General features: G+C 43.2%; 1 protein-coding gene and 1 non-coding gene across 2 annotated transcripts; both read left to right on the plus strand.

The window, feature by feature from the left end:
• Positions 1 to 26: 26 nt before the first annotated feature.
• Positions 27 to 27,709, plus strand: ARPC2 (actin related protein 2/3 complex subunit 2). The gene is made up of 11 exons (XM_055573435.1): positions 27 to 165; positions 378 to 459; positions 8,516 to 8,550; positions 9,781 to 9,893; positions 13,912 to 13,957; positions 16,325 to 16,511; positions 17,076 to 17,169; positions 22,515 to 22,641; positions 24,154 to 24,254; positions 24,563 to 24,663; positions 27,255 to 27,709. The coding sequence occupies exons 2-11, from the start codon at positions 386 to 388 to the stop codon at positions 27,277 to 27,279; spliced, it is 903 nt and encodes a 300-aa protein (XP_055429410.1). The 5' UTR covers positions 27 to 165; positions 378 to 385; the 3' UTR covers positions 27,280 to 27,709.
• LOC129648106 (small nucleolar RNA SNORA42/SNORA80 family) lies at positions 3,235 to 3,371 on the plus strand. Its single transcript, XR_008712690.1, has one exon. It is a non-coding gene; the product is annotated as a small nucleolar RNA SNORA42/SNORA80 family (small nucleolar RNA).
• Positions 27,710 to 27,992: the final 283 nt, after the last annotated feature.

Raw genomic sequence — 27,992 nt, forward strand, 5'->3', positions numbered from 1 at the left:
AAATGGCGCCGCGGGGCCGCGCGTCCGGGCGGCGAGCGGAAGTGGGTGTGAGAGCGGAAGTGGCCGGCTAGAGCCGGGGGCTGGGCGGGGACCGAGCTTGTCGGTGAGGCGGCAGCGGCGGCGGCGGCGGCGGCTCGGCAGGCGGGTTCAGGCTTCAGGGGCCAGGTCGGTCGGGTGGGGGGTATCTCCACAGTCAGTGCGTGCGCAGGCAGCGCGCAGGTTTTCCCCTTCTCCCACCCCGGTCCCTTTCCCCTTCTCCCCTAACCTCCTACCCCACCCAGCCCCCCTCCTCAAGGGCAGCAGGGCCGCTCCCTCTGTCCTTTCCTCCCTTACCCACCGTCACCCGCCCTTGTTTCTCCTTCCCCTGTCCGGGGCAGCCGCCGCCATGATCCTGCTGGAGGTGAACAACCGCATCATCGAGGAGACGCTCGCGCTCAAGTTCGAGAACGCGGCCGCCGGGTGAGCGCGCGCCTGGGGCCGGTGGGTGGCGGGGGAGGCAGAGTTGACCCCTAATGATCGTTCAGTCCTCCAGACCCAGAGGAGGGAGGTGGGAGACCTGGGCGGGTGTGGGGACTGCCCCGGCGGGGTTAGACGCGGGAGGTGATTGGGCGCGGTGGGGTGAGGGGCAGAGATGCGTGGGGAGAGGCTCAGAGGAGGGATGCGGAAGCAGTGAGTGGACAGGAGTGCGCGTGCCAAAGGTCAGGAGACCTGTGGGATGTGAGGGGAGCCGGAACTCTCCGCTGGAGGATCCCATTGCCCTCTGGAGCGAGCTGGGGACCACTTCCCTCTGTATTCCCCGTCGTTGTTCAGAACCCAAAGAAAGCCTATTTGGGATTCGGTTGGAAGGAGTTTTCAGGAATTCCCAGCACTGGAGGAGGAAAGAAGGTGCCAGGCCCAGATTCACCACCCATCTTCTCGCTCCCCACCCCATCTTCTCGTCTAAAGGAGCAGAAGACTGAAGGCAGGTCCTGCCTTGCTGCCGGAAAACCCGTTGATCTCTTTAGTTTTACTTCCCTGAACCCTACTGTTAGAGAGACTGATCATTTTGTTACATTTCTCGAGCCAAGTTAATAGTCCCCCCCCCATATCCACACTCCTTTCTTACGGCTCTTCTGAGGTCCTGATTCTTTTTTCCCCACTCACTGTCCTCTATCTGATTATCTTTTAAATCTTTGTACCGTACCCTGGGTCTGTGATTTCTTCTGTAGTCATTCCGGCCCAGATACGCACGTAAAAGCCTCCAGAGTCTATAATAAAGTTCTCAGATAAGACCTGTTTGTTAACCATTGGCCTTTTTAAAAGTGGGCTTTAGGACATGTTTCTAAGGCAGCCTTCGGTGTCAGACACAAGAATCAATAGAAGACGACCTCCTCCCCCAAAGCTGCTTTGCTTTTCTAATATAATATTTAATACATGAACCAAAGAATCGGTTTTAACTTCTAATTTTTGATGGCTTGTGGCTAGTCCCTTTGCCTCATTTCCCCATGTGTGAGGATGGGAACTTCACATCTTGGTTACACAGTTGAGGAAATAGTGCAAACCGTTTCTGGTGAACTGGGAACTAATAATAAAGTAAGTGCTTGGAAAGCCACCGATGGGAGAGGATTGGTAGAGGGAATTTCTAAGTGGACATAATGAACTTGTGGCTTGGAGGCATTAAAAAAAAAATACTTACTACCTGCCTCTTAAACTGAATATATTGTCTCCTATCTCTTTTATAAGGCCACGGGTTTTATCTGTAGTACAAAGCACAGCTTTCCTTGAAGTAACACAGTGAGCAGTAGTGACTGTTTCCTGCCAGGGGCTGCAGTTTTTTGTATTTTAGGCTTACTTCTTGTCTTCCGCCTCACATACCAGTTCCTTTGCATTTTAAATGTTCAAGCGAATCAGCTTAGTGGCTTATTTTGGGTGATTGCTGTGTACTTTTTTGAGCCGTGTAGCACATAGGAGGAAGTTAAATGAACTTCTGCATTTTCACAGCTTATCTCAAGTGAATTCTCAAGTTTAGACTAGTGAAAAATGAGACCTGGGTGGTTATAAGCTGATCTACAAGATAAATCCTGTGCATTTCAAGTGGAAGCCTGCCTTGTAGTGTAGGAGTACGTTCACATCTGCTTGTTTATTAATAACTTGTGACTCTGAAATGTAGCCCATTATTCATAGTTTCAGCTCTTTTCCTTTTAGAACATTACTCTTAAAAAGAGCTCCTAACTATTTCAGCTGGGAGTAAGTAGTCACACAAGTCTGGAAGGCATAATTTAGAACTTCTCCACTTTTTTTTTTTTTTTTTTTTACAAAGTATATGTTGTAACGATGTTGAATCTTAGGGCATGGCAGCAAATTTTGTTTTTTTTCTGGCCTGTCTTCCAGTTGAGATGTGACTTTAAGTTAGTTGACTCAGAACATACTCTGCTGAAAATCACCTTGAAAAGAGACCATGATATTCAACCTAACAGGTAGGGTTTTCCTGAGATTGCAAATGTAACACCTAGAAGAAGCCTAGAAGTTTCTAGGCATACTAGTAAGGTGAGGCAGCAGTAAAACATTTAAGTATTTATCAAGTAGTTAACTATTTATCAAGGTGCATGCCTAGCCAGAACTTTTAGAGAATGATAACTAGTGTGATAATCATGAACATTTACAGGGTTCTCTCAGTGCTCAGCCCCAAACAGGAACAGGAAAGGAGGGCCTTTCTAAGGGTATGGCAGCATTACAGAGGACCTAAGGGGGGACACATTTTGGGGTGGAGATCAGAGAAAGATTAAAGAAAGGCAGTAGCTCTAAGGAGAAACCTTCGAGATTGGAAAGGCTTGGCCATTGTGGGAACCTGGCTGGGAGAGGTCAGCTCCGCCCTTCTTTTCCCAGTTGGGGAAATGAGGTTCTGTGCAGCCTTCCCCAGAGTGAAACCTCCAGCTTCACAATGCCCAGTGATAGCCAGTAACTACATGTGGCTAGTCAGGTTGAAATAAAAAAGTGAATTAAAATAATAAAGCTCCCCAGTCATACTAGCCACAGTTATGGGACTCAGTTGCCACACGTGGTTAGAAGCAGCCAAATGTGGGCGGCCAGATGTAGGACATTTCCATTATTGCAGAAAGTCCCCTTGGACAGCCCTGTTGCAGCTACTGAAAACGTGAGCATGAGGTAGTCTTAAAAATAGTTTTGCGGTATATATTTCAGAACACAGTAATTTTCCTTTTGAAGTTGATCTTATTTTAAGTGATGCCTCTCAGAGCATGGTAATGGATTTATGGCAGGTCCTCCTCTGTGGGCCTCTCATAGTGTACCCATGCCAGAGTAAATTGCAGCCTCGAACCATTGCCCAGCCTCCTTACTTGTGGGCTGTGAGCACTGAAGGGGGTTGTACAATGTGAAACAAGAAAGAAAAAAAAATGATGCCTCTCAGATTATCTTGCTGGATCTTCTTGCCTGTGACATCCTTGGAAAAGTCTAAATTTCCTTCAGGTAAAGCAGTTCTGTCATAAATCGCTTAAGAATATACTTGGTCATGAAAACCTTTTAACTTGGAGGCAGTTTTGACATAGCCTGAGAGCCATTTCAGGCAAATTACTTCTTTTTTTTCCCACCACACTCCTGGGAAGGTGGCTTATTGAAATGATTCCTGTATCCCCACAAAATGATAATTATTGGTAAATTGTTTTCTCAACAGCCTCCAAACTGAGAGACTGTCACTGATTAAGAAGCTGTGCACAACACTGCAGATGACCTCATGTGCAGGTCTTGTCAACACTTTCCTCCCCCCCCCCCCCCCAATCATTTAGGAATTCTTACTTAGGCTCCCAATTAAAAAAGTACTCTGGCAAATTAATTTAATTCTTTTGTTACTGTATACACACCAAGAACCTTTATAGCCTCCAAAGCTAGGCTTGTCAACTTCACTCTAGTCTGGAGTGCAAAATTGAGGAAATGCTGTCAGATGCGAATTGCTGTTGATTTTAAGTGCGTGCTGGCTCCTTGCCACAGCTGTACATATTGTGGGGAGCTGTGCTTCTGTGAGGGGGAGTGAAGCTCAGTAGGCAAGCCGTGCCAGTTGGGGTGGGCGAGGACTGTGGGAGGAGAAATTTGAGCGAGGAATAAATTAAATCTTGCTGATACCTTCTCATTCCCAAATATGCTGCATATGTCCTCAGGGAGACAGACTGCTGAGAAGTGATTTGGAATTAGGACATTGTTTAAGCATTTAGAAGAAACTGGATGTAGTGGCTGACTTGCTGAGATGATCTGGTTGGTCTTTTTACCGGTCACTGTAGTCACACACTGCTGCCCACTCTGGCTGCCTTGGAACTACTCTGGGCATGAGGGCCCAGCACTGTGTTCCTTTTGTGTGTACCAAACCTGCGACTCTTAGTGGCAGGGTCTATGGTTCTATCATCTTTGTTTCCCCAGAATTCTTACTGTGTGTATAGTCAGCTTAGTACACTTTTGATGAAGCCAAATAGAATGGTTCTTAGTTTTTTTAGGAGTTTATCCTTCTTCTGACATTGTGTGAATCAGCTTTTAGACCCTGTTGTTTGGAGACATGCCTTAAGAGAGTAGGACCACCTCTTACCTAATATGATCCATTTTTGTAGGCTTTGCTCAAAAAGGATGATGGGAGCCTTAGAGAGGACTTAAAGGAGATTAATCAAAACCTTTATGATGAGATCATGAGCAGAATTCAATAATTCCTCTAATTCAGCTCATAGAAACAGTAACTAGAAGGGGATATAAATGCACAACAAGGAACTGGATGTGTTCAGGAGTAAAAACTCCAAAATCCTTAATGAGCAAAGAGGATTGGATAACAGTTGCCAGGAGTTCTTTAGTGACATTTTACAAACTTCCTTAGAAAAAGGAGAGGAAGAAATTTTTTCTAAAAGAATTTAAGAATGGCTCTTGAAACCCATATGAATGAATTGAGTATGTTTTAGTGTCTTGTGCTGTCCTGTCAGTAACCCTGAGGACTTAGCCACCTGGCTTACTGTAGGATTCCAGACATTGCAGCAGTCTGACACTAATATGGTTCTGTTTCTCCTTGTTTTGCTGACCAATTCCCGATTGTTTGACATGGTTTCCTTCCATTTCAGAATGTGCCTGGGTTACAGATAGCAGCTCTGATTTACAATGGACAAAACTGGGGCTCTTGGGAGTTGCTGAGGGAGTAGATGGATTCAGCATTGTGTAGGCACCCTTCCCTGGTGATTCCTGACCTTGTTATGGTATGTCACATCTGGGTGAATGGTCTAGCCTGGAGATCTGCCACTGGGCTGCCCTAAGGGCTGTGGGATCGTTATCTCAGCGTATCTGTAGCTGAGTCATAAGACCTTTGTTGGGAAACTGCCATGCATGTAGCTTCTCAGTTAGTCCTCACAGCAGCTTTGTGTGGTAGAGGCTTTTAATCTCCATTTTCTAGAAAAGGAACCTTTGGCTTGCCGATGAGTATCATTGCTGTGGCTACAGTAAGCGGCAGAGCATGAGGTAAAGAGTCAGCTCTGAAAGACATGCTTTTTCTGTGATTAAACTTGCTCTCACTGCCTGAAACAACTATTTGCCCTGCCCTTTTGGCCTAGGGGCTTCTGTGGTAGCTCAGATGGTAAAGAATCTGCCTCCAATCCAGGAGACCCAGGTTCGATGCCTGGGTTGGGAAGATCCCCTGGAGAAGGGCATGGCAACCTACTCCGGTATTCTTGCCTGGAGAGTTCAACAGACAGAGGAGTCTGATGGGCTACAGTCCATGGGGTCCCAAAGAGTCAGACTCGACTGAGTGACTAACATTCTTTTGGCCAGTTAAGAGTACACTTGCTCCCAGACCAATCTTATTCCTGTCTGTGGTTGCTTGTGGTTTAGTCGCTAAGTCATGTCTGACTCTTGCAACTCCACGGACTGTAACATACAGGCTCTTCTGTCCATGGGATTTTCCAGGCAAGAATACTGGAGTGAGTTGTCATTTCCTACTTCAGGGGATCTTCCAGACACAGGAATCAAACACCAGTCTCCTTTGCTACCTGTGGTCTCCTGCATTGCAGGCAGACGCTTTACTAGCTGAGCCACCAGGGAAGCCCTTTATTCCCCAATAGCTCTGTGATTTTTAAACCACAAAACACTTGGTCTTGGACTTGAGCCATGGCCCTGTCATGGTATATTTCCCACTCAGCGCAGTCCCCTTGTTGGGGACAGAGTTAGACAGAAGCCTAACCCCCAAGTGACTTCTCAGGAGGACTCCTTCAGCCCAGTGCTCTCCTCAACAGCCTGCCTGTCTTCTCTGCGACCTCTGTGCAGCCATAAATAGCAAACTAAAATATTAATGACAATGATTTGACAAATATTCCCAAGTCAGGCAGCAAACCACTTAGTATAGATCTTAGCGACTTCTCCCAGTGGGGATCAGTGCTCAGGGAACTTTATGACCTAGAGCAGTGCAAAATTTCAGAGTCAAAATGTTGGAACCCTAAGGTTTTTTATCTACAGTTGATCTTTTTTTGGTCAGTTGATGAAGTGAGAAAGTGAGGAACTCAGTCCTTCTGTGGCTGACTTAAAGCCTAAAGGTTAAAAAAAACCCAGCCTCCTCCTAAGTGATACAACATGGGCTTTTATAAGCCTCCACCCTGCCTCTTTGGCACAGCCAGCCTTCCTCAGGAAAGTGCGTTTCAGTGCTTCCTCCCGTTGTGCAGCCTCTTAATGTTTCTTTCAAATGAGCCATAGATTAATGTTTCTACTTCTTCCTTTGCTGTTGTTTTTTCTAGAAGTGAGAAATGGTGGTTGGTCATTCCTCGCATTAGTCACCAGGCTACAGTTACAAATGAAAAATCAGAAACAACTTTTAATTTTTATCCAGTTCTTTCCATCATATCCTGAACTCACTGCTTGTCCATTAAATTTTTATCTAGTTCTTTTCATCATATCCTGAACTCACTGCTTGTCCATAAACCCACTTGATGCTTTAATTCTCAGACACCCAAAGTACTTTTCCTAAGTCATATATGGATGGCTTTGAAGAAGCAGGGTGGAACTCAGTATGTGATTTGTATAGGTTGATTTTACAATGGGGCTAACATATGTTTAATAGAAGCCAGTTTCCTTGAGAGGTATGGTTTAGCTTTGCAGCAGTGTTTTAACAGTCATAAACCATGTTATTTATTCCGTTACTTCCCAGCAACTCTGGAGGGCAGCTCAATCTTGGTTCCTTCTGCAGATGAGGGAGCAGAGATAGTAAAAGAGATACACATTTGATGGTGAGGTCTTGAGCAAGTTAGGCAGGAATAAATGTGAAAGTGTGTATATCGTGTCTGCTGGCCCATAAAACAAAGTGGAATCATTTGAGTTATAGGGTGTTAGCTAATAAAACTATGGAGTCTTCATTGGTTTCCTACCATTGGGTTTTGAGGAGAAGTGAGGAAAGCATTTGAAGTAGCTTTTCACTGGAGGTTAATTGACCATTATTGTTTTTAACTGGATATATGTCATGCTTTCTGGGTTAATAACTCAGCAGCATTTATCAAACAGAAGTCCATGTACCAGGCTCAGCTGGGAATCACATTGAAAGGCATAGACCGTCAGTGCCTCCCAGGAAAAGTTCTTCCATGTCTGTTCTCTTGTTTTATCTTTAGCAGTTGTGTAAGGTAGGTAGGATCATTTGTGTTCTCCCATTTTAAAGATGAGTAGGTGAGAAAATGAAGGAATGCAGGCATTAATTTGTCTGAAAACATGGTCTTGAAGAAAAGGCTGAAGTTGGAAAACAGGTGTCTTGACTGTTCTCAGTGATTTTGCTCTGTTACTTTGTGCTACACTTTGTAAGAAAGTGCAACACTGAAATTTAAAAACAACACCCCCCCCCCCCCTCCCGCCAAAAAAAAAAAAAAACACCAACTAGAGTAGAACCAAAGAGGGCTTCACAAAGGAGAATGGTGAGTACTTAGGTGATGTAAGGGAGAGGGAAACACAGTGTAGGAAGACTTACAGATTGTCTTTGAAATGGAATAGGACTGCTTCATTCTGTGGCCTGAACTCATCCTTTCACTTTACGTAAATTTAAACTGTTCTGCTCTCTGTTTAGCAGTTTTCCTGCTGAGAGTGCAACCAAAAGAGGGCATTTTGTGGGTCATATATACAAACGTGTCTATCATGGTCTTAAAGGAGTTAAGAATTGAAGGTGAGCACCAACCATAGCAGAGATTTGAGCTGCAAAACAAGCTTTTATCTGTCCTTCCTTTTTTTCAGTATTCCACCATTAGTAAGTAGAGACTCAGGTGCATGAAAAAATGAATTGTGTACCTGGATCAAGGTTGTCTGATCTTAAATAAAGCTCAGGAGCCTTTTGCAAGTCTCCCTGAAGGCAGGCAGCAATGTCATTACCCTTTTCTTGGCCGTGTTGCACAGCACTCAGGATCTTAGTTCCCTGACCAAGGTGTGAACCTGTGCCCCCTGCATTAGAAGCATGGAGTCTTAACCACTGGACCACCAGTGAAGTCCCAGCAATATAGTTAGCTAACTAAAGGACTTTTATTTCATTTTGCAGAAACAAACCAGAAGCTGTAGAAGTAACATTTGCAGGTAAGTATCCTTTATCTCACCTATTAAGAGAAGGCACAATATAAAAAATAGAAAAGAAAGTTGTTCCTAAAATAAGCTTTGACGTTTGGGCTCCTGTCTCGATTGTCAGATTTTTTTTTCCTGGCTTTTATTTTAGATCATTATTCATGGATTTAGTGAGCTATATAAAGTTGCCTGCTGATATCTTAGAAGTTTGGGTTTAATTTTGTGGTACAAACTAAGGTTTTTTAAATTTGGAAATATTGTGTTTTTATCTTTAGCCATCATCTTAGTTTGCCTAGCACTTAGAGGAGTAGGGAATTACAAAAATAATCGAGATTTGTTCAACAAGTCAGAGAGAGAGGTTACTGCTTTCTTTTCCCTAGAAAGAATTAGGTACTGACACTACTCACTTGCTCTGTGAACTTTGAGGCGTTGGTCACGCTATTTATTAATAAAATGGGAATGCTTGACCAGGTGATCTTGGAAAACTTTTTGTAGCTCTTCTTTTTGCAGCTCTGAAGAGCTCTGACTTGGAGGCCAGGCACCATCCCCTTCCCCTCCTGCTTACTAGCAATGCCAGAGCTCCCTAAAGTAATGACACTCAGCCCCAGGTTTCAAGAACTTAAGAGCTAGCCAAACACACCGTGTGAGCCTTGGGTGAATCCTAATTCAAATAAGACAACAATAATTTTTTAAAATTCTTGAGGTAATATTTCAGTGCTTGACTGGATATTTAATTTTTTTTTTTTTAATTTAGGCATGACAGTGGAATTGGGGTTATGTTTTTTTTAGAGATGTATTCTGAAATATTTATAGGTGAAGTGACGTGATGTGTAGGATTTGCTTCAGAATAAATCATTGGGAAGGGCTGTGTCTATGTGAAAACAAGGTTGGCTATATGTTGATTAATTGTTGAAGCCATGATGAGAATAGGGGTTCGTTGTATATTATGTTTTTATACATGTTTCAAATACATCGCAATAAAGGTTTGTTTGTTTAATTCTTTTAGCACAAAGTGATGATTAAAGTAAAAATAGCTTTGTAATTTTAGAGAAAAGAGATGAGTACTCAATAATTCTCATCTCAGTGTTTCTACTGATTTTCCACGTGGATTTTAAATGAACGTCATTTTACTTACATGCCTACTTGTAAGGGAAACTTCCTTGTGCCCTGCAACAGGTAGGCAGGCACTTTGAGATGTTACTCCCTATTCCCAAGTTAAGCAAGATTATTTGCCTCTCCTGGCAGATTTTGATGGAGTCCTCTATCATATTTCAAATCCTAATGGAGATAAAACAAAAGTGATGGTCAGTATTTCTTTGAAATTCTACAAGGAGCTTCAGGCACATGGTGCTGATGAGGTAAGTTCCACATCACTTTTCCTTGGGAGTCTTGTTTCCTCCTCACCTTTTCCTGGCAATTTGCCACTCCTGGAAGATCTACGGCACTGAGTCATTCACGTTGGCACTGGCCACTCTGGATGGCTTGCTCACCTAACCAGGGGCTCTTGACTTCATTCCCATTAGTCATAAAGAAGGGTGTTTCTCAGAAAGGGTTTTGGTTCTCTGTTTGACTGCTTTTTACACTGAAGAAATAAAGATGTTCTCTAACCATTGAAAACAAAAACAGATTTAGTTCTTAAAAAATGTAGCAAAGAATACTTCTCCTTGACCAATACAAAAATAGCTATGGCAAGACTGAGATGGATTCAGTTCTATTTCTGTTACATTGTGAAGCAGGTATATAACCTCTGGTCTCTTTCAAGTTTACAGGCTTAATTTCTCATTCTAGAAATTTAGGAACAAATCTGCCCTTTACACTTTTTAATTTAATGCTCTTTAGAACTGGCCTCTGTATCTCTTGTTCCTTACGACTGCCTTAGGGGAAATAAGAAAGGGTGTCCATGTGTTCAGAAACTCTTGGTGGCCATGTTTTATTCACTGACTTCTTTCAATAGGTTTGGTTCCTGTTGAACTGTATTTGCTCTGGGGAGAGCCATTTATGGAAGAAAGAAAATGTTATTACACCAGTGTGTGCACGTTGTGGTTGGGTCTCAAAGCAGGAAGTATGACTCAGTTCCTGAATCAGTTTTCAAGTATCTTCTAGTTTGAACAGAGTAGGTTCTCCTTAATGTGGTGAATGAAGATACAGCCATTTCTATTTTCTTTCTGATTGAGAGTAATGGTAGTTTGTTACTTTTTTAAGTTTATGTATTTTTAATTGAATGATAATTACAGTATTGTGTTGGTTTCTGCCATACCTGAGCATGAATCAGCCGTAGGTATACATATGTCCCCTCTTGAACCTCCCTCCCACCCCCTACCCCTTCCCACCCTTCTGCGTTGTTGCAGAGCCCCATTTTGTGTTCCCTGAGTCATACAGCAAATTCCCATTGGCTATCTATTTTATATATAGTAGTGTATATGTTTCCATGCCACTGAGAGTAGTAGCTTTTAACTTATTTAAAATTTATGTGATGAAAGAGCTGTTTAACAAAAGCATATGATCAAAATCTTGATACTAAAAACTAAAATTAATGTTAACCAAGCCATATATTAAGAGCCATACACAGTCACTTCCCTTACTTCTTCATATGCAGTTGGTTTGCCCTGGAAGTTCAAAGGAACAGCTAAAACCTCTGATTTTGCCTCAAGTTCAAGAGAAGAAGAATGGTTTAGAGAATTTGCATTCAGGGTTATTTTACCTGAAAAGAAAGAGCCTCAGGAGAAAGACTTAAGTCTTTGAACGCATTTGAAAGATTACTAATGTAAGTGAGACCGGCTAACTCTTTACCAGATGAAGATCAAGAGGAAATAAATGGCAGTTAAGGTGGCCCTGCTTTAATGAAGTAGAAGACAACTACCTACAAAGAACATTTCTTTGAAATGTTGAACATTTGAACAGATAACTGAAAACCTGTGCAATCATTCCCCCTAGACCTTCCCCTCTCTTTAAAGACGGTGCAGTAAGAACACTCCTTGGGAGGGAGAGAAAGTGTTAAGCTAGATTTCTTAAATCTCTGTTCCAGTCTGCTTTCCTTACAGTGAAACTCCAGAATACATTGCTATTCTTGTAGCTATCACAAGGGTCAGAGAACCAGCCCACTCAAGTGGGTGGAATAGGTAACATTGGCTGTGTTGCAGCAGAGTGCAGGGTAAATGGCTCCCTGGGTTGGTTAAACAGTGACCAGCGTGTGATAACCACAGGAAGCTTGTTACTTTGTCACAGGCCTTTTTTCAAAGCAGAAAGCCTCAGCTGCCAGGTGGGAAGGTCTGATTTCCTGGTGTCAGGTTGGAAGAGGGGGCACAAAGTGAATCACAGTTAAAAGTGCAAGTGACGTGAACTAGGAAGCGTTGGCTGGTTTCGCCAAGAGGAGGGAGCAGAGGAGTTGAACTTGGTATAATTTTGGTTCTAAGAACCGCTTAGATCTCAGAATATTAACTTAGTATCTTGGGCTTAAACTGAATAACTTGGAACCTAAACTAGGAGCTGTGGTTTCTCCCACATCTGATTTTCCCTTCCTCCAAGTACACATAGTACAGAATTGCAGATGGTTAAAATTACTAATGGGACATGGGTGCTACTTTTTTTTTCCCTGAAATGATTTAGGAGAAGTGGTATATGGGACACCTGAAGTCAATTCTCTGTGCCACCAGTAGATTCTATGACCTTGAACCTCTCCCTTCAGCTCCTCTTCTGTAAGAGATACCTCACAGTGGGTGTGTGGTCACCAAATAGGAACTACGTGTGGCATTCCTTACCTTTTGCCGTTACATAAACAAGTGTGATCACTGATTCATGCTGTGAAGTCCACCCTGCTATCCAGGTTTTACACGTTGAGACTTTCTTCCAGCTGTAGGATAACGGTTAAATAAATATGTGGAGTACTAAAAAATATTTAAGAATGAAGAGAAAGAATGTACTATATGATAATTCTTTAAAATGGGACATGAAATAAATGGTTTGCTCCTGGTTTGTATATCGTATGTGTTTTAAAAACCTGGAGAGAACACTGAAAATAAGATTAGAAGAAAAGCATTGACGTTTGCTCAGATCTGTTATCTGAGTCCCCAAATGCTGGAGATGGGCTCTGAGACGACAGGAATGGACCAGACATGGCCCTGCTTACATGGGCCTCCACTCTAGTACTGTCTGTTTTCTTAGTGCTTTTCTCTGGCTAGTGAGATTCTTTAAAACACACACACCACTCTTATAATTAAAGCAAGTTTGTGCTCTTGTTCACTTTTAACTTGGTAACTTATCTTAGATTTGAGTACCTCTTTTTTTGGTATCCCAGAAAATACAAAAGGGTCGTTACTAGTATATTTGTGGTGACACCGTTAAAAATTGGAGGCATAGAGACAAAAGCCCACAGCCTGTTACACGAGTGGGGTTAGTATTGATATATGGGCCTCAATTCTGCCTTCTTGTGGAATAATGCTGACTCCTTCCCTCCCTGAGTTCAAGATTTTATTTTATTTTTTTTTTTTTCAAGATTTTAATGAGACAAATAATAAGACCTGTCTGTGTCTTGCCTCTAAAACATAATAAAGACTATTAAATACCAAGAGGTTATTGAATTCTAGTGACTTTAATTTTTCTCTCTCCAAATAACTGCCTTTCTCCTGCTTAATGTGTCAATAACATTTAAGTCAGAACTGTTCCTTCCCAAATAAAAAGATTGATTCTTAAACCATGTCAGCCTCAGAGCAGTTCCTACCAGGAAGAGCAATCACACCGGCAGAGAAAAAATAAGAAGGTGTAAAAGGGACTCTTGTTTTATCATTTACTCCAAAAAAGCTGGAAAATAGCCAGCTGTAAGGATTGGTTTTGAGAAAAAAACATTTAGAGAGTACACCCTTCTGTGGACCCCCACAGTATAAATAACTGGCTAAGATTGAATTATCCATTGCTTTTTAAAGCATTCAAGATAAGCAGGCTAACCAGAATCAGTTCCTGACAGTTCTGGTTTTACTGTTTCATTCACCTGAGTTAGTGGTTTGGCCTATATTTGGTTGATAACTAACATGATCAATTCTCACTTTAGTTCGGCATTCTTTTACGCTCTTGGAGGAAAAAAAGGGTAATTATGTGCAATATAAGATCTGGAGGAGAACAGACCATATAAAGGGGGTGACCAAGTGCTAACCTTTTGGAGTTAATCGAAGTTCTGTGAGTAATTTGCTTGATAACTCAGATAAATCTTCTTCCCTCCCTGTATCCTATTTCCCATTCGCCTTTTGAAAGTTAGGAAGAATGCTGGCTTAGGAAGAACTTGGCATGCACAGTGCTTTGAAAATAATGAAATTCTCATGGTCTTTGAATTAACACACTTGTTGATATGTATTTGTATAACATACTTGTTTTTCTATTTTCTAGTTATTAAAGAGGGTGTACGGAAGTTACTTGGTAAATCCAGAATCGGGTATGTAGTAATGTGAATGGCTATGGAATGACTTGGAAAGAGATTCGTCCTGTTTGTGCTATGCCTTTTTTAGCCAACGGATTTTGTTTAAATGTTACTTATTTATGAATATTTCTGCATGAGTTCAGGTCCCACTTCAGCTGTCTCCATAAACATAGCTTTTAAGGGGCTTTGCGTTGTCCAGTAATGAATACACGTTATTGGTGTAGTCACACAGAGAGTTGATGTATGCTGTTTTTAACATTTATTGGGTAAGATCTAATGACTCTTTGTTAATGTTTCAGCCAGAGGGCCACCTTTGTTTGCCCGTAGTGATTAACATGCCTTTTGAGAAGATTAAGCCAATATTGATTCTCCCTCCCAGCCCCCAGTAACACCTTTGTACACTGCACATTTGGAGAAGGAAAAGGAATATTCACAGCTATTTTCACATTTTCAAATAGAAATTTCAGCCCCTGTAATCCATTCTTCTAATCAGTGATCTGTGCCTCCTTGATTAGAAGAGCTATATTATACAGCTTTAAAGGAAGCTTAAAGAGGAAAAAAACTGAACAGTATTTTTATCCCTACGATTAAGTAGTAGTTTCGAATTCTGAGGCATCTACAGCCAGATCCCATAGTGAGGACCAAGTTGTAAGATTGCTTGAATGTAATATTTATTACTCAGATCCTATGACTGGTACCTTGACTTAAATCTTTCTAAAAAGGAAAGTGTATCTGTCTCTTTTTAACAGTGGTTACTTAAAAAAAAAGGCACCTCACTTGCTCATTAGAATACCTTCCCTTGACTTGTATCTGCTGTTCTGAAAAACAAAGTATCTAATAAAGAAAAGTGCCTTCGGAATGTAACTTGTTACTTGGAGTGTTTGTCTATGAGAACTTTGTACTCCATAAAGAATACTGAAATTTATTATTCCCCAAATTGATGGTACAAACATATCTCAGAAATAAAAGCCAAAAGATAAATAATAGTGTAGGCTCTAAGAAGAATCGGGGAATTTCAGAAAGAAAACTAACTAGAGCAGAAAAAGCATAAAGGAACCCTTGGCTGTGCTTGTCACCACTCAGATCCTAAAATCTATCAGAACAAGCAGAGTGTGACCTGGATTTTTCTCTATGGGTTTATCTAGACAAGTTTGGAAAACTCGGCTGGCCATACTAGATTTTACTTTTCTTCATTCACATCATGTTCTCTTCATATATTGGAAGCCATACTTAAGTCTGGCTTCAGTTATAGTTTTATTTAGTTTGTTTTATTTGGCTTCTTAAAACTAACAAACCCCAGCTTTAAATATTTTCTTCTTTTTTTTTTAATCTAATCTTGTGGTCCATTTGTTTATCTGGTTTTCAGGTACCCAAAATGGAAGGCTGATTGATATTATTTAATATTGGAGTGCCAAGAATGTGCTAAACCCTGTCTAGAACAGAGATTTAGATAGCCAGTTGATGCTCTCAGTGAGGATAGATCCAACAAAACACAGACCTCAGGAATGCTCTTGGAAAAATACTAAATGGTAACAAAGTATAAAGGTCTAAGAAACTCAGAAATGTGAAGTCTATACAGTTCTGGTAAAATTATTCCCATCATCTGTTTAGAATATGAAATGATCCTCAGTGATGGACAGATATTTTTGCAAAATCATTTACAGGCTTTTGGGCAGGTGTAAGTCATTGAATTACATAATAAAGCATCCTAGACACTTGGCTTCTTTGAACCTTTTTTTCCCTCTAAAGTGAGAATAACTGTATCTGGCCTATTTCATACAACTCATATGGTGATTAAATGAAGTAAAATGTTTTAAAACACTTGGAAAATTTTACAGTGTACACAAATAAATTTTTTGAGGTGTATTCAGATTTTTTTTCCCTTTTAGGTTTTTGCCATATTTCCATTCTCAGGGCTTACAGTGGCATGCTGACAGGTATATTTTTTCATCAAAAAGCAACCAAGCTGCTCACCATGTTGGCACTTGGCATGATAAACCGTCAGAGAAAAATATGAAACTCATTAATAGGTTGTTAGCATATTCAGCCCGCTTTCACAATTGTGTCTGGAACATTAAATTTCTAAAAGTTCCAGGATTATGACTTCCTCCCATTCCTTATTTGTAATCAGTCATCTTTGATACAGATTTAGATTTTTGCATGGTATCTGTTAATTAGCTATATATATATTTACAGTAATTTTACAAGAATTAACGGTTTTATTTCACTTCATTTGCCCTTTGAGGAAGATGGGAGTGGATTGCATTCTCCTTAGGTTAAAAGTATGGACACTGAGACAAAATCAAATGCCTTTTGAACCCAAAAAGCTTTTTTTTTTTTTTTTAAAATATACCTACTGGGTGTTTTTTTTGCCCCCTCCAGGATACAATGTCTCTTTGCTGTACGACCTTGAAAATTTGCCTGCATCCAAGGATTCCATCGTGCACCAGGCTGGCATGTTGAAACGAAACTGTTTTGCCTCTGTCTTTGAGAAATACTTCCAGTTCCAAGAAGAGGGCAAGGAAGGAGAGAACAGGGCAGTTATCCATTATAGGGATGATGAGACCATGTGAGTATAGAGAGAATTTGGTCCTAAAACTTGGTTGTGGCTGTCACATGTGCTTACCAAAAGATATTCAGCTAAGTCAGACCTTAGACTATATTGTGTGAAGCCCCCCAAAGTGTCTTTCTCATAAAATTCTTTAACCCAGGATATAGATGGTGTGGCGAAGGAGAAGGCCACTTCTCCTTGTCTATAGAAAGTTGGCAAAAGATAAAAAGAGAATCCAGCACTTCTTTAAGACACTAACATTTTGAGTCCCCTTCTGTAATTTAGCTAAGTAATCAGGAGGCAGAGCGTGACTATAGGTTCTAAGAAATATTTTTTAAAGTGGGGTTCTGAGAATCAACTAACTCTGGACTCCATTTGGGTGCTTTTCATCTCTTGCCTCATGTAAAGTTTGCATTTATTGTCCTGACTTCGTGGCCATAATTATTCAGTCTCACTAGCACACCTTGTATTATGAATTAAAAGGTTTATGATGGCTTTACCCTCCTGCTTCACTTGTAGATCAAGTTCTTGACAAAACCCTGTTCTGATTCTGTACTTACTCGTGAGTTTTGTTCCCCTCAGGTATGTTGAGTCAAAAAAAGACAGAGTCACAGTAGTCTTCAGCACAGTGTTTAAGGATGACGACGATGTGGTCATTGGAAAGGTGTTCATGCAGGTATGGAGCAGACATCTTGGGGCAGAGAGTAGGGGGACCATGGCCTAGTGACTTACACCTTGGCATCAAAGAGACTTCCCTTGTGGTCCAGTGGCTAAGATTACTCACTCCCAATGCAGGGGGGCCCAGGTTCGATCCCTGGTCAGGGAGCTAGATCCCACGTGCCACAACTAAGACCCAGCACAGCTAAATAATAAGTCAATATTTTTTAAAAAAGATAAGAACTGGCAGCCCTATTGATGTTGAAACTTGATTTAGTTAAACAGTCCCCCATCAAACTCACTGATTTTTTTTTTCCTTAGTGGTTTTAGCCCTTTTGCAGGACTGAACTAGAGTTGGTTCAGACAGTAACGAATCTACCTGCAGTGTGGGAGACCTGGGTTCAATCCCTGAGTTGGGAAGATCCCCTGAAAGAGGAGCCCCTGGAGTGGCAGCCCACTCTAGTATTCTTGACTGGAGAATCCCCATGGACAGAGGATATAGTAACAAAATGACTGAATATGAAGCATGCTTCCTGCCATGGGGTCTTTGATTTAAAGCTTGGTCCTGTTTCCTGCCCGCTTAAGTTTTCTTAAAGCTTCTAGCAAGGTCTGTTGGCTTGGCTTATTAGTCCTAAAGTCTTTTCAGAATGGAGTCTAGAGAAAATTCTTAGGTGGTAGGTAATGCATTAATAGTGTAGAGTTGTCAAACTGGCAGTGAAGAGAATGGGCCTGCGTTTGGCTGAGGTGCCCACGGAGCGCCCTCAGAAGCAACTCATCCACTAGAAGAGTAGTGGGGGTTAGCAGAACATTTTGTAATTGGATTTCTGGTGTGGTTGGACTCAAGTCTGACACAATAAAACCACTGTGGCTTTGTCATGCTGTCTGCTAACCAGTTGCTGGCTTTAGGACATGAGCTCTCACTGGTGAAGTGGTATCCTGACTGGTTTCTTATGAGACAGCTCAGCATTCAAAGTCTAGTACAGAAGTTAAATTAAAAAAAAACAACTTTGTTCATTCTGTTCTTTGGCAGGGTAATGAAGTTTAAGAATTCCAGGACAGAACCTCTTTTGCCAGGTTGAGTTGAAAAATAATTGTGCTTAATATAGTGAGAATACTTTATGTGTAGGCATTCTGAGTGGCTAGGGAAATCTTCAAAAGGGATATTCTCCATTTGACCATCTGTAGTGGCTTTTTGTGTTAAGCTAATTTAATCAGAAACTAATTTTTTAGTCCCCATGCAGAAAAATTGGAATATTGACACAACATTTGAGAGTACTAAGCTTTCAAAAGTGTATGGTTGTGCACATACCTAAGACATATGTATGTCTTACGTCCTAAATGTAAACCTCAGACAGGCATTTCATGTGTTTTTATGCAGAATTGACAGGGGAATTAAATGCAGTAGCTCAGAAATTGGGCTAAATCCAGACTGACAACCTAATTTTAAAACCTATGAAGTATATATTTAGATTTGGCTGGTTTTTTTTACCAGTCTTCTTCCATTTTATTCCAGACAACATCTTAACTTATTTTTATACTTTAAACAGATCTTGTCTTGGAGAGTGTACTGGAGATTTGTTCCTTAGAAGAATTTTGAGTATTCTTTTTTGCATGTGAACTTAAACGCTCTCCCTCAGAGTCCATGTGATGGGACACTTGTCTAAAAGGGAAAAGAACATTTGCATTTTTGTACCGGCAGTGTCTCCAGTGAGTGACAGGCCTGGCCCCATGTGAAAAGGCAATGCCCAGGAAGCCATCTGCCCTTCCTGCCTCTCCAGACTCAGAGGCAGTAGTAATTTAACTTGAAATGACCTTAGTAAAATGGACTTATTTTGCTGGTTTTCCCCTCCAAAATAAATCAAGCACTGTCCTAGGCCTAGTTACTTTAAATTTCTGGGAAAAAGGAGGACGGTGGATGCCTAGCCTAGAATGCTGTGACCTGGGGAGGCTGGTCGTGGTCACTTGTCTGCCTGCTGTGGGTCCTCGTTTCCTGTGCCGACATGCACCTCCAGCCTAGTCAGAATGCCATCCCTCCGTTGTCATTTGGCAGGCTAACTTGGAGGGATGCTTATTGCTGTCATTTGGAAAAAGACAGGGAGGGGCCATTCCCCACTCTTATGGATATGCTAGTGCTCAGCTTTGAAGGCATATGAGCTGTGAGCATCAGAGAAAACCTGGTAGATGTTATCGTTTCAACACTCATTACGTGAAAAGCAATAGTTACCCTTTCGGAGATTGGTGAACTAAAATTGTTTATATTACTAGATCTTCAAGTTAGTTCAGTAGGTAAGAGAAATTAAGTGGAAGCCACTGGCTACTATATGTTCAGGGACAAGACAAAAGCAGTTTTCCTTGTAGGCAGTAGTGAAGATGTCATTTTGAAGATCCTTGCTGCCTGTATACATGTGGGATTATACCTGTGGGATATTTTCCTGAACTGAGGACCCTGAGGCGAAGTGAATAATTTTAGTAGCATTGCCAACCCCTTCTCCACAGAGGTTATGCCATTTCCCTCCCACCTCCAGTGCATGAGTGTCTATTTTCCCAAAGTGGTGTTGAACTTTTGGATTTCTGCCAGTCTGACAAGTTAAAAATGGTGTCTGCCTTCTCTTATGAACAAGGTCAAACTTTTTTTTTTTTAACGCTGAAGGCTATTTTGTCTTTTCTTGTGAGATGTCTCTTGATGGCCCCTACCCATTTTTCTATTGGGTTATTGATCTTCTTGGTTTCTTCATGTACTTGGGAGACTGGCCCTTTTTCTCTGATAAGAATTGCAGATTTTTTTTTCCCAGTTAGTCATTAGACTTCTTGGGTTGTTTTTGTTGTTTGGTTTTCCCTCATGTAGAACTTTATTTTCATGTAGTGAAATTGATCAACCTCTATGGCTTCTAGATTTTGAGTCATAGTTAGAAACACCTTCCCTACTGAAAGGTTGTAAAGAAATCTACCTGCATTATTTTCCTGGTGTTTTTATACTTTGATATTTTATGTGTAAATCTTACTACTTACGTGTAGTTTCTCTTGGTGCCTGATATGAAAGGCGGAGCCATCTTTTTCCTAAGTGACTACTGCCTTCCCAGTGGCAGCTACACTGCTGGCTGAGACACTGCCTTTATCATATACTTAATTTCTGTATATATTTGGGTTTATTCTGAGCTTCTGTGGCCAGTTGTGCTTTGATGGAAGAAAGAAATGATATTGTGATGCCCCAAAGAGAAAAAAAGGAAGAAAAAAGAGGCAGTATTGCTGATACATATGTAACAAAGACTCTAAGGCAAAAAGCTGCTGGGTTGGTGGGTTTACTGGCTTTTAAGTGTTGTGTAAGAGAGAAAAACCAAGGAGAAACAAAGGCAGGAGATTGCCTAAATTACAGCCCGGAGTCAGTATATTGTTAACCAACTCTGAAATGTATCACTCTCCATGTACAAAACTGAGAAATGCTGCCAAGTCACCACGGGTTTACAGATACTCCATCTGGTTGTGAACGCCAGCCACATGTACCAGTGAACTGGAGCGTTCAAGAAACTTATGAAACACAAGAAAGTGCTGGCAGGCAGTTTTTATCTGTTCTCCCCGCCGGGGGCTAAAAGAGGGAAACTGATAGAAATTAGAGAAGGTCCCAGCCCAGTTGCAGAATGAAAGGTATTTTCTAGAGGAGGGCAATTTCAGCAGCTTTGCTTTAAGGATTTTCGTTTTGAATTATCTTGAATCCTTCCCTCCCTCTTCAGATATTTTTCCTTTGGGGATCAAAGTTCAGAGGGGAGCTCACCTAACCCAGTGATGTTATTTCCCACCAACCTTTGGAAGCTACACAAGGAGTTCAGAAGGCAGGGGCTGAAACAGACGAGCTCCCCGACTGGGCATTAGACCTCCTCAGGTAGTATTCTTCCTTCACACATCTGCTGCTGAGGGCTTGCCCATCAGTGTGTATCCTCCTGCTGCGGGTGAAATGCAGTCCCTGCTCCTTCTCATACAGTGTGCTGACACTGTCAGCTAGGGAAGTGGTACTTTCTTTCTCATTCTTGTGCTAGACAGTCTCTTTTAAGGGCAGAGGACTAGATACAGAGATGAATAAAAGAATCCTTGACTTGAGGAGCTTAAAACCTGGTAGGGAAGCCAGATGCATTCATGAATAGTGAAATATCACAGTAGAGGTTTGCAGAAAAGCTGTGGGAACCCCCACAGGAGAGCAACTAGCTGTGCCCAGGCTGTTGGAGAGAGCGTTATATCTGGACAGCAGTAGAAAGAACGTTGTAGACTAAAGGGCTGTATAACTTGCTCTCAGTACTCAGAAAACTCAGGGACCTTGGAAAACTTTTGATTCCATCCTTCTGTCCTTCAGAGAGTTTAAACCCTAGGTTTTACTGGCGTTGCTGGAAAGTCCAGTCCTGTTATTAAGATCTGAGTTGAAACGGGGATGCCTTGTATCACTTACCTGTTTATACAGGAATGTATGGATTGGGAAAGCTTGAGACGTGGGGGTTAGGACAGGGAAGAATGGCTTTGTTTTCACATCCTTAGGCATTTTTCTGTGGTTTGCTGGGGGTGGATACATTTTGTCAAGGGTGAGCTCTTACTTGAGCTCCACTTGATATCTTAATCAAATTTCCTGAAAAATACAACCTCCTTTCATATTAAATCAAAAGAAACTAATAAACTGTCATCCTTATCCTGAACGTAATCTGGTTCTCTGAGTGCTTTGCAATTTGTTATCTGTTTAGCCTCAGAAGTAATTTTATCATGCATATTTTTCCAAAACAAAAGAGGATTAACAGTGCTTTTCTTTGCCTTTGAAGATCGGACTTGTTAAGTACTTCGTGATCTCTCCTCTTTGAATCTGAAGTGCACTGATGGCAGCCAACACTGGTAATATTTCACGTTGTGCTGTGCTGAGTCGCTCAGTCATGTCTGACCCTCTTCGACCCCATGGACGGTAGCCCACCGGGCTCCTCTGTCCATGGGGATTCTCCAGGCAAGAATACTGGAGTGGGTTGCCATGCCCTCCTCCAGGGGAATCTTCCCAACCCAGGGACTGAACCCAGGTCTCCTGCATTGCAGGTGGATTCTTTACCATCTGAGCCACCAGGGAAGCCCAAGAGTACTGGAGTGGGTAGCCTATCCCTTTTCCAGGGGATCTTCCCGAGCCTGGAATCGAATCCACCTGCATTGCAGGTGGATTCTTTACCAGCTGAGCTACCAGGGAAGACCAGTATTTCACATTAGGTGTCATTTATTTTTAGCCTCTGCCAGTCAGAGAGCTCAGAGGTCACATCCACAGGGCAAACCCCAGAGCATAGGTTGCTGTTCTTGCTGTTCATCTCACACCAGATTCTCTTCTGGTTGCTTTTTGCTTCATCCTGGCAGGAGTTCAAAGAAGGACGCAGAGCCAGCCACACAGCCCCACAGGTCCTCTTCAGCCACAGGGAACCTCCCCTAGAGCTGAAAGATACCGATGCCGCCGTGGGTGACAACATCGGCTACATTACCTTCGGTGAGCTGGGCAGGGTTGCCGCATTTGCACACCTTGGTGGGTTCATACTGCAGTTGAAATGGGGCTGAGTGGCAAAAGCAGGTGTGCCAGAGTGTTCCTGTTGCCGGTGCCATGACTGTAGGAGGCATGTCATGGGGCACTAATACAAGTCATGTGCTATTTTTATTTTTATACAGTAATCATTTTCCTTTTTTTCCCTGTTTTATCTAAATCCTCAGGAAAAAAAAAAGGGGTAGCCTGGTGTGAAGTAGGAGGGGTTAGGGCCACATAAGCACTGCTAAGCAGCTGGTTGGGGTTCTCTGTCCTTTGGCGCCTGTTGGGTTTTTTTGCTCATTAGACCAGAGCTCTACCCGAGATTCACTTACCCACTTTCCCTCTGGAAAGATTCATATCCACCCCTCTCACAGTTTGCTTCAGCCTAGTGAGCTGGTTCATTGATAACAGCTGACAATTTAGAATCGCAGCTCATGCACACACTGACCCTGACAGCACTAAAATGTCCCCTTTTCTGAAGTTCTTTAAGTCACCAGAGTGCTGAAGATGCATCAGTTTATTGGAGATAAGCGGGTTGATGAACCAGGTTTCCTTAAGTCTAGTCTACATGTTTTTTTGGTGGGGTGGGGGTGCACATTACTCTCTCTGAGGTTGGGACAGCCTGTTACAGTTTAATTAGCAATGTCTCTCTTTGTGGTACATAAACTGATGGTGAACTTACAGTCATTAGCATCTCAGGACCTCTGCAGTATAGTTATCTCCTGGCCTGGCGCTCTTTTCTCTTGAGGGCAAGTTGACACACAGTGGTCCCACCCTTTCTTAGGAGGCATTTCAGTTCGTTTCAACAAAACCTGATACTCAAGGACTTTGCAGATGCTGAGATCACTGAGAAGTGTAGATGCAGAAGATAGAGGGGATTCCCAGGAGCCAGAGGGAGAGGCGTGCAGGTCTGCCCAGGTGTGAAGCTGAGTGACTGACTGCTCAGGACTTCATGGGGCCAGGCAGTGGCAGGGGCTTTTCTCAGCCCCCAGCCAAAGCAACTCATCCTGCCATTCCTCCTCAGGAGTGCTCAGGTTCTTTCCCTTCCTGTTTGGTGTTCACCACAGACTACATGATCCTGTCTGGATCTAGTTTCTCTGAACGCTTACTCTGCTTCAGCACCAAGGGCCTACAACAGGCAGGCTTTGTTCTCTAATCCCCATTGCTCCAGAGTCCACCCAGGTAGCCAGGTGTGTCATTTTCTAGAGAGACTTCTGAGAATCAGGAGCTAGTAGATTTCGCAGTGCACAGCCGGAGAATCCAGACCCAGAATGAATGCCAGGACCAAGCCCTTTGCCGAGGGAGCCCTGGTTTTTGGCCATGGTCTCCTCCATTTGCACTCCCTGGCAGAAAACCCTAATGAAACAAGTGGCGGTCCCAAAGCAGGGCGAGATGGGAGCTGCCGGTAGGCTGCTGGTCTTTCCACCCTTTGGCATTGGTGTAATTAGACCTTGACACCCTGTCTGTGCCCCCACCCAGTGCTGTTCCCTCGCCACACCAACGCCAGCGCTCGAGACAACACCATCAACCTGATCCACACGTTCCGGGACTACCTGCACTACCACATCAAGTGCTCGAAGGTGAGTGAGAGCAGCCACAGCACCGGTGTTCCGGGCCATTCTCTCCACCAGAGCTCATGGCATCAAGTGCTCTCTGGTCCGGGCTGTTGCTAGGAACTCTACAGAGATGGTTCTAGAGGCTTTGAATCATGGCCTTTCTCCATCTCTCTCACTCCATAGCAGAGAGGTGAATATATGCTTCCTTGCACAGCCCTATGTCAACCCCAGGGTGGATGTTCCCAGACCTTTCTGATAATTTCCACTACTTAGAGCAAAGCTGTCTTTCTGGAACATGACTCTGCTTCAGTACCCATTGTGTTTGCCTCCAGGCCTATATTCACACACGTATGCGGGCAAAAACATCCGACTTCCTCAAGGTGCTGAACCGTGCACGCCCAGATGCCGAGAAAAAGGAAATGAAAACAATCACGTGAGTAGCACCATCCTGCAGCAGGACTGCCTTCCTCTCCTAAGCTTACCAAGGAGGTCATGGGTGTCGGTGACCCAGGTGTCTGGGCAGTGGCTGCAGGTGAGACGGGCAGTGGGGCGCCTATAGCTGCCTGGCAGACTAAAGATGAGATAAACAGGTTTTCACGTCTGAATGGGCCTCTTTGTTTCCACATCTCTGTGATCGAGGAGAGTGGCTGCTAGAAAGAAACACAGACCTTTTTACCAAGATGAACTATGTTTTCTTTGGGTCTGAGTTGAGAGGCCTATCTTAACTGTCTTGATGTTTTCTTGTAGAAATGGAATAATCTGCTTGAGGACATGTAGTTGCATAAATAGGCCTGGAACTGTTCCAAAGCATTCTTTTTCCTGGTCCGAGTCTTGGCAGGAATTTTGCCTAAAGAGGAGGTCAACTTTATCTGAGATAGAGATGATGAGGAGATCCCTAAAGGGTGCAAGACACTGTCTGCAGTAGAGCAGCATGGTCGAGGGCCTGGGGGTTTGGTTCTGTGTCAGATGCCAAACCTTGGGACCCCCTCTGGTAAGGTTTAGGCCATCCTGTTCTCCAAGTAGAGTAATGGGTGCTGGTCTCCTATCACTTGTTCCCATTGAATTAAACGTCTTGAGGTGAACTAAGCCTTTCCACAACCCACACAGCCATTTCCAGCACCCACACTCTTGGGATAACCTTCTATAGGTATGTTGTGCCTAGGCCTTCAGGCTCCTTCCCTTGGCCTCTTCTACCAAGCTAGTTTTTGCTGCCATTTAACAAGATGAGAGAGGGTCTGACTCTTGGGTGCCTGGGCAGAATGCTTTTAATCTCAGAAGCATCAGACACTTATACAGAGCAGTGTAAGTCACCCCTGCCTTCTATACTTGAGAGGCTGCCTGTCTCACTAGGAAATTGATACCAAAGACCTTTCTCTAGAATAGCTCTTCCCACTGCCCAGAGCCAGCAGAGTGTTCAGTCCACAGCTGGATCCTCTGCTTAGAGAGAAGTGCCCAGGTGCCATTGGCAACACAGTGGCAGCATCATTCCTTCTACTATGCAGCTTTGTGGCACAGCCTAAAATGGGCAGAACTCGAAAGGTGGGGAGGCGGGAAAGGTGGGGGGCACGTGCTTTTGCTGCCCTGCAGACTCATACTTCTATCATGGAGTTGACAAGTCTCCCTTTCCTTTCCCTGCTTGCTTCTCTCACTCATACCATTTTGGTGACCCTGAATGTGAGGCAGCCAATTTTGTGCCACTTTCAGGGCCCCGTTCAGTAGAGGCTAGGAGGTGAGCCAGCAGCCAATACAGCAGAAGGCAGCCTGACCCACCAGCCTGTCGCCCACCAAATGGGGGGCTGGGTGTCATAAATAGTCAGGAACTTCTGTCGCCTTCAGCCCTGTAACTGCCTGTCCGTTGAGGAGAAGCACCCACCAGGCAGCCACTACCCAGTGTCTCCCCCACAGGGCTTCTCCCCTGGTTCCGTCACACAGCTCAGCAGCCTGGAGTGGGGGGTTACTGCAAAGCAGATGCAGTGGAAGGCAGGAACAACTCCCTGTCCTGATGGGGGACTAAGAAAAGATGAGTCCTTGAAATGAGCCAGTCGTCCATAAACTTCCTTCCTGGAACTTAGGGAGAGCAGCTTTGCCTTTTTCCATCCTGTGACCTCTCTTTGGCAGAGGTGAGTCCCAGAAAGGAGAAGCAGGAGGTAAACAACCCTGAAAACCAGATTGAGTTCCCAAAGCTAAGCAGGAGAAGCCAGGACCCCTCTTCTGCTCTGGCTTCTTAGAACCTGGACCAGCATGAAGCAGGGTGGCAACCCTTCTGTGATCAGAAGCCAGCCATCAGCACCCCACAGAACTCTGCCGGAATTGAGCTTTCTACTGGGGAATGGATAACAAAATATTTTAGCTTCATCTGTGGTAGGGTAAGACATTCCAGAGAGGAAAAATCTTAGTTCCCATAGTCCTCTGCTCTAGCTTCCATCCAGGCTTCTGTGCCAGATAGGTACCCTCCATCTTTAGGAACCATTCCCAAAGTTGGCCTTTTTAGAATGCTGGGTAGGACAGGACACCCCAGCTCAGGAGCCTAAAGCGAGGCAAGTGTTTTGTGACTGAGTGTAGTCACCGTATGACAACACAAAACACGCTTAAACTTGGAAAGTTTGGAGGGTTGCTTCTTCTGACACTCTGGCCCCATTGGGAAAGATTTAAGGAACTGCTGTCTGCTAGGCTGAAAAAGTATAAGCTGTGTTAGGAGGACCCCAAATTATTTTACTCAGAAGAGGGTTGAGACCAGTCTAAAAGGCAGGTAGATCTAGGCCATCCAGAAATTGTGGGCAGGTGATTCTCCTGTCTAACTTGGTATATTTACTGTCCTCATGGGCTTATTACTTGGTACCCTGAAGTATTCAATAGGAAGAAAGAGCTGATGGGTTGTTTCTGTGAAAGCCGGGCCTTAACCCTTGCCTGGAGTTCCCGAATACCTCTGCTTGAGAAACATGGACGCCATCTCTAGTGCAGAGCATGGAGTGGATGGGAAGGGGAGCAGAAACGAACCTTCACACTTAATCTCTGCTTTTGAAGGGGGAAGACGTTTTCATCCCGCTAACTCTTGGGAACAGGAAGAGGAAGCGGCTGGCAACTGAAGGCTGGAACACTTGCTACTGGATAATCGTAGCTTTTAATGTTGCACCTCTTCAGGTTCTTAAGGGATTCTCCGTTTTGGTTCCCTTTTGTACACGTTTGGAAAATAATCTGCAAAAACGAGCTGAGCTTGCAAGGACTTCATGGTTCCCAAGAATTAAAAGAAAAAAAAGAATTCTACTTGATCAACTTAATTCCTTTTCTTTATTTTCCCTCCCTCACTCCCCTTTCCTGCCCCTTCTTTTCCAAGCTGTTTTGCTTTGCAATATGTTACTGGTAATGAGTTGCAGGATAATGCAATCTTAACTTGTTTTCTCTTAAGTATTTGAGTTCAAAACTCCTGTATCTAAAGAAATACGGTTGGGGTCATTAATAAAGAAAATCTTTCTATCTTACATGAGAATTCACTTGGTTTCTGGACTGGGAGTCCAAAAAAAAAAAAGGGATGAAGGATACATCAGTACTGCCCTTGAACCTGCAAACATGCGCTGGAGAAGCTCAGGTTCAGGAGCCCCCCACCCCCACCCTCCCTGTAGAGGGGAGAGAGGCTCACTGGTGAGCTCTTAGTTGGCATTTCTAAGTAAACTTGAATGTGCACTGCAGGCTTTTTAATTTGTCTCCATCAAGTTCATTGTTTCAGACTGGTTTGAAACTGTCAATGAGTTGTGAAGTCTGGTA

The sequence above is a fragment of the Bubalus kerabau genome, chromosome 3 (assembly GCF_029407905.1).
Source record: "Bubalus kerabau isolate K-KA32 ecotype Philippines breed swamp buffalo chromosome 3, PCC_UOA_SB_1v2, whole genome shotgun sequence".
Lineage (NCBI taxonomy): Eukaryota > Metazoa > Chordata > Mammalia > Artiodactyla > Bovidae > Bubalus > Bubalus kerabau.

What these genes read in the sequence shown, in the direction of transcription:
- ARPC2 (XM_055573435.1), top strand. Translation starts at nt 386, where the DNA reads ATGATCCTGCTGGAGGTGAACAACCGCATCATCGAGGAGACGCTCGCG. An exon ending in TGTAGAAGTAACATTTGCAG is followed by an intron (nt 8,551 to 9,780) that starts GTAAGTATCCTT and finishes CTCTCCTGGCAG; the next exon opens with ATTTTGATGGAGTCCTCTAT. An exon ending in CTTGGTAAATCCAGAATCGG is followed by an intron (nt 13,958 to 16,324) that starts GTATGTAGTAAT and finishes TGCCCCCTCCAG; the next exon opens with GATACAATGTCTCTTTGCTG.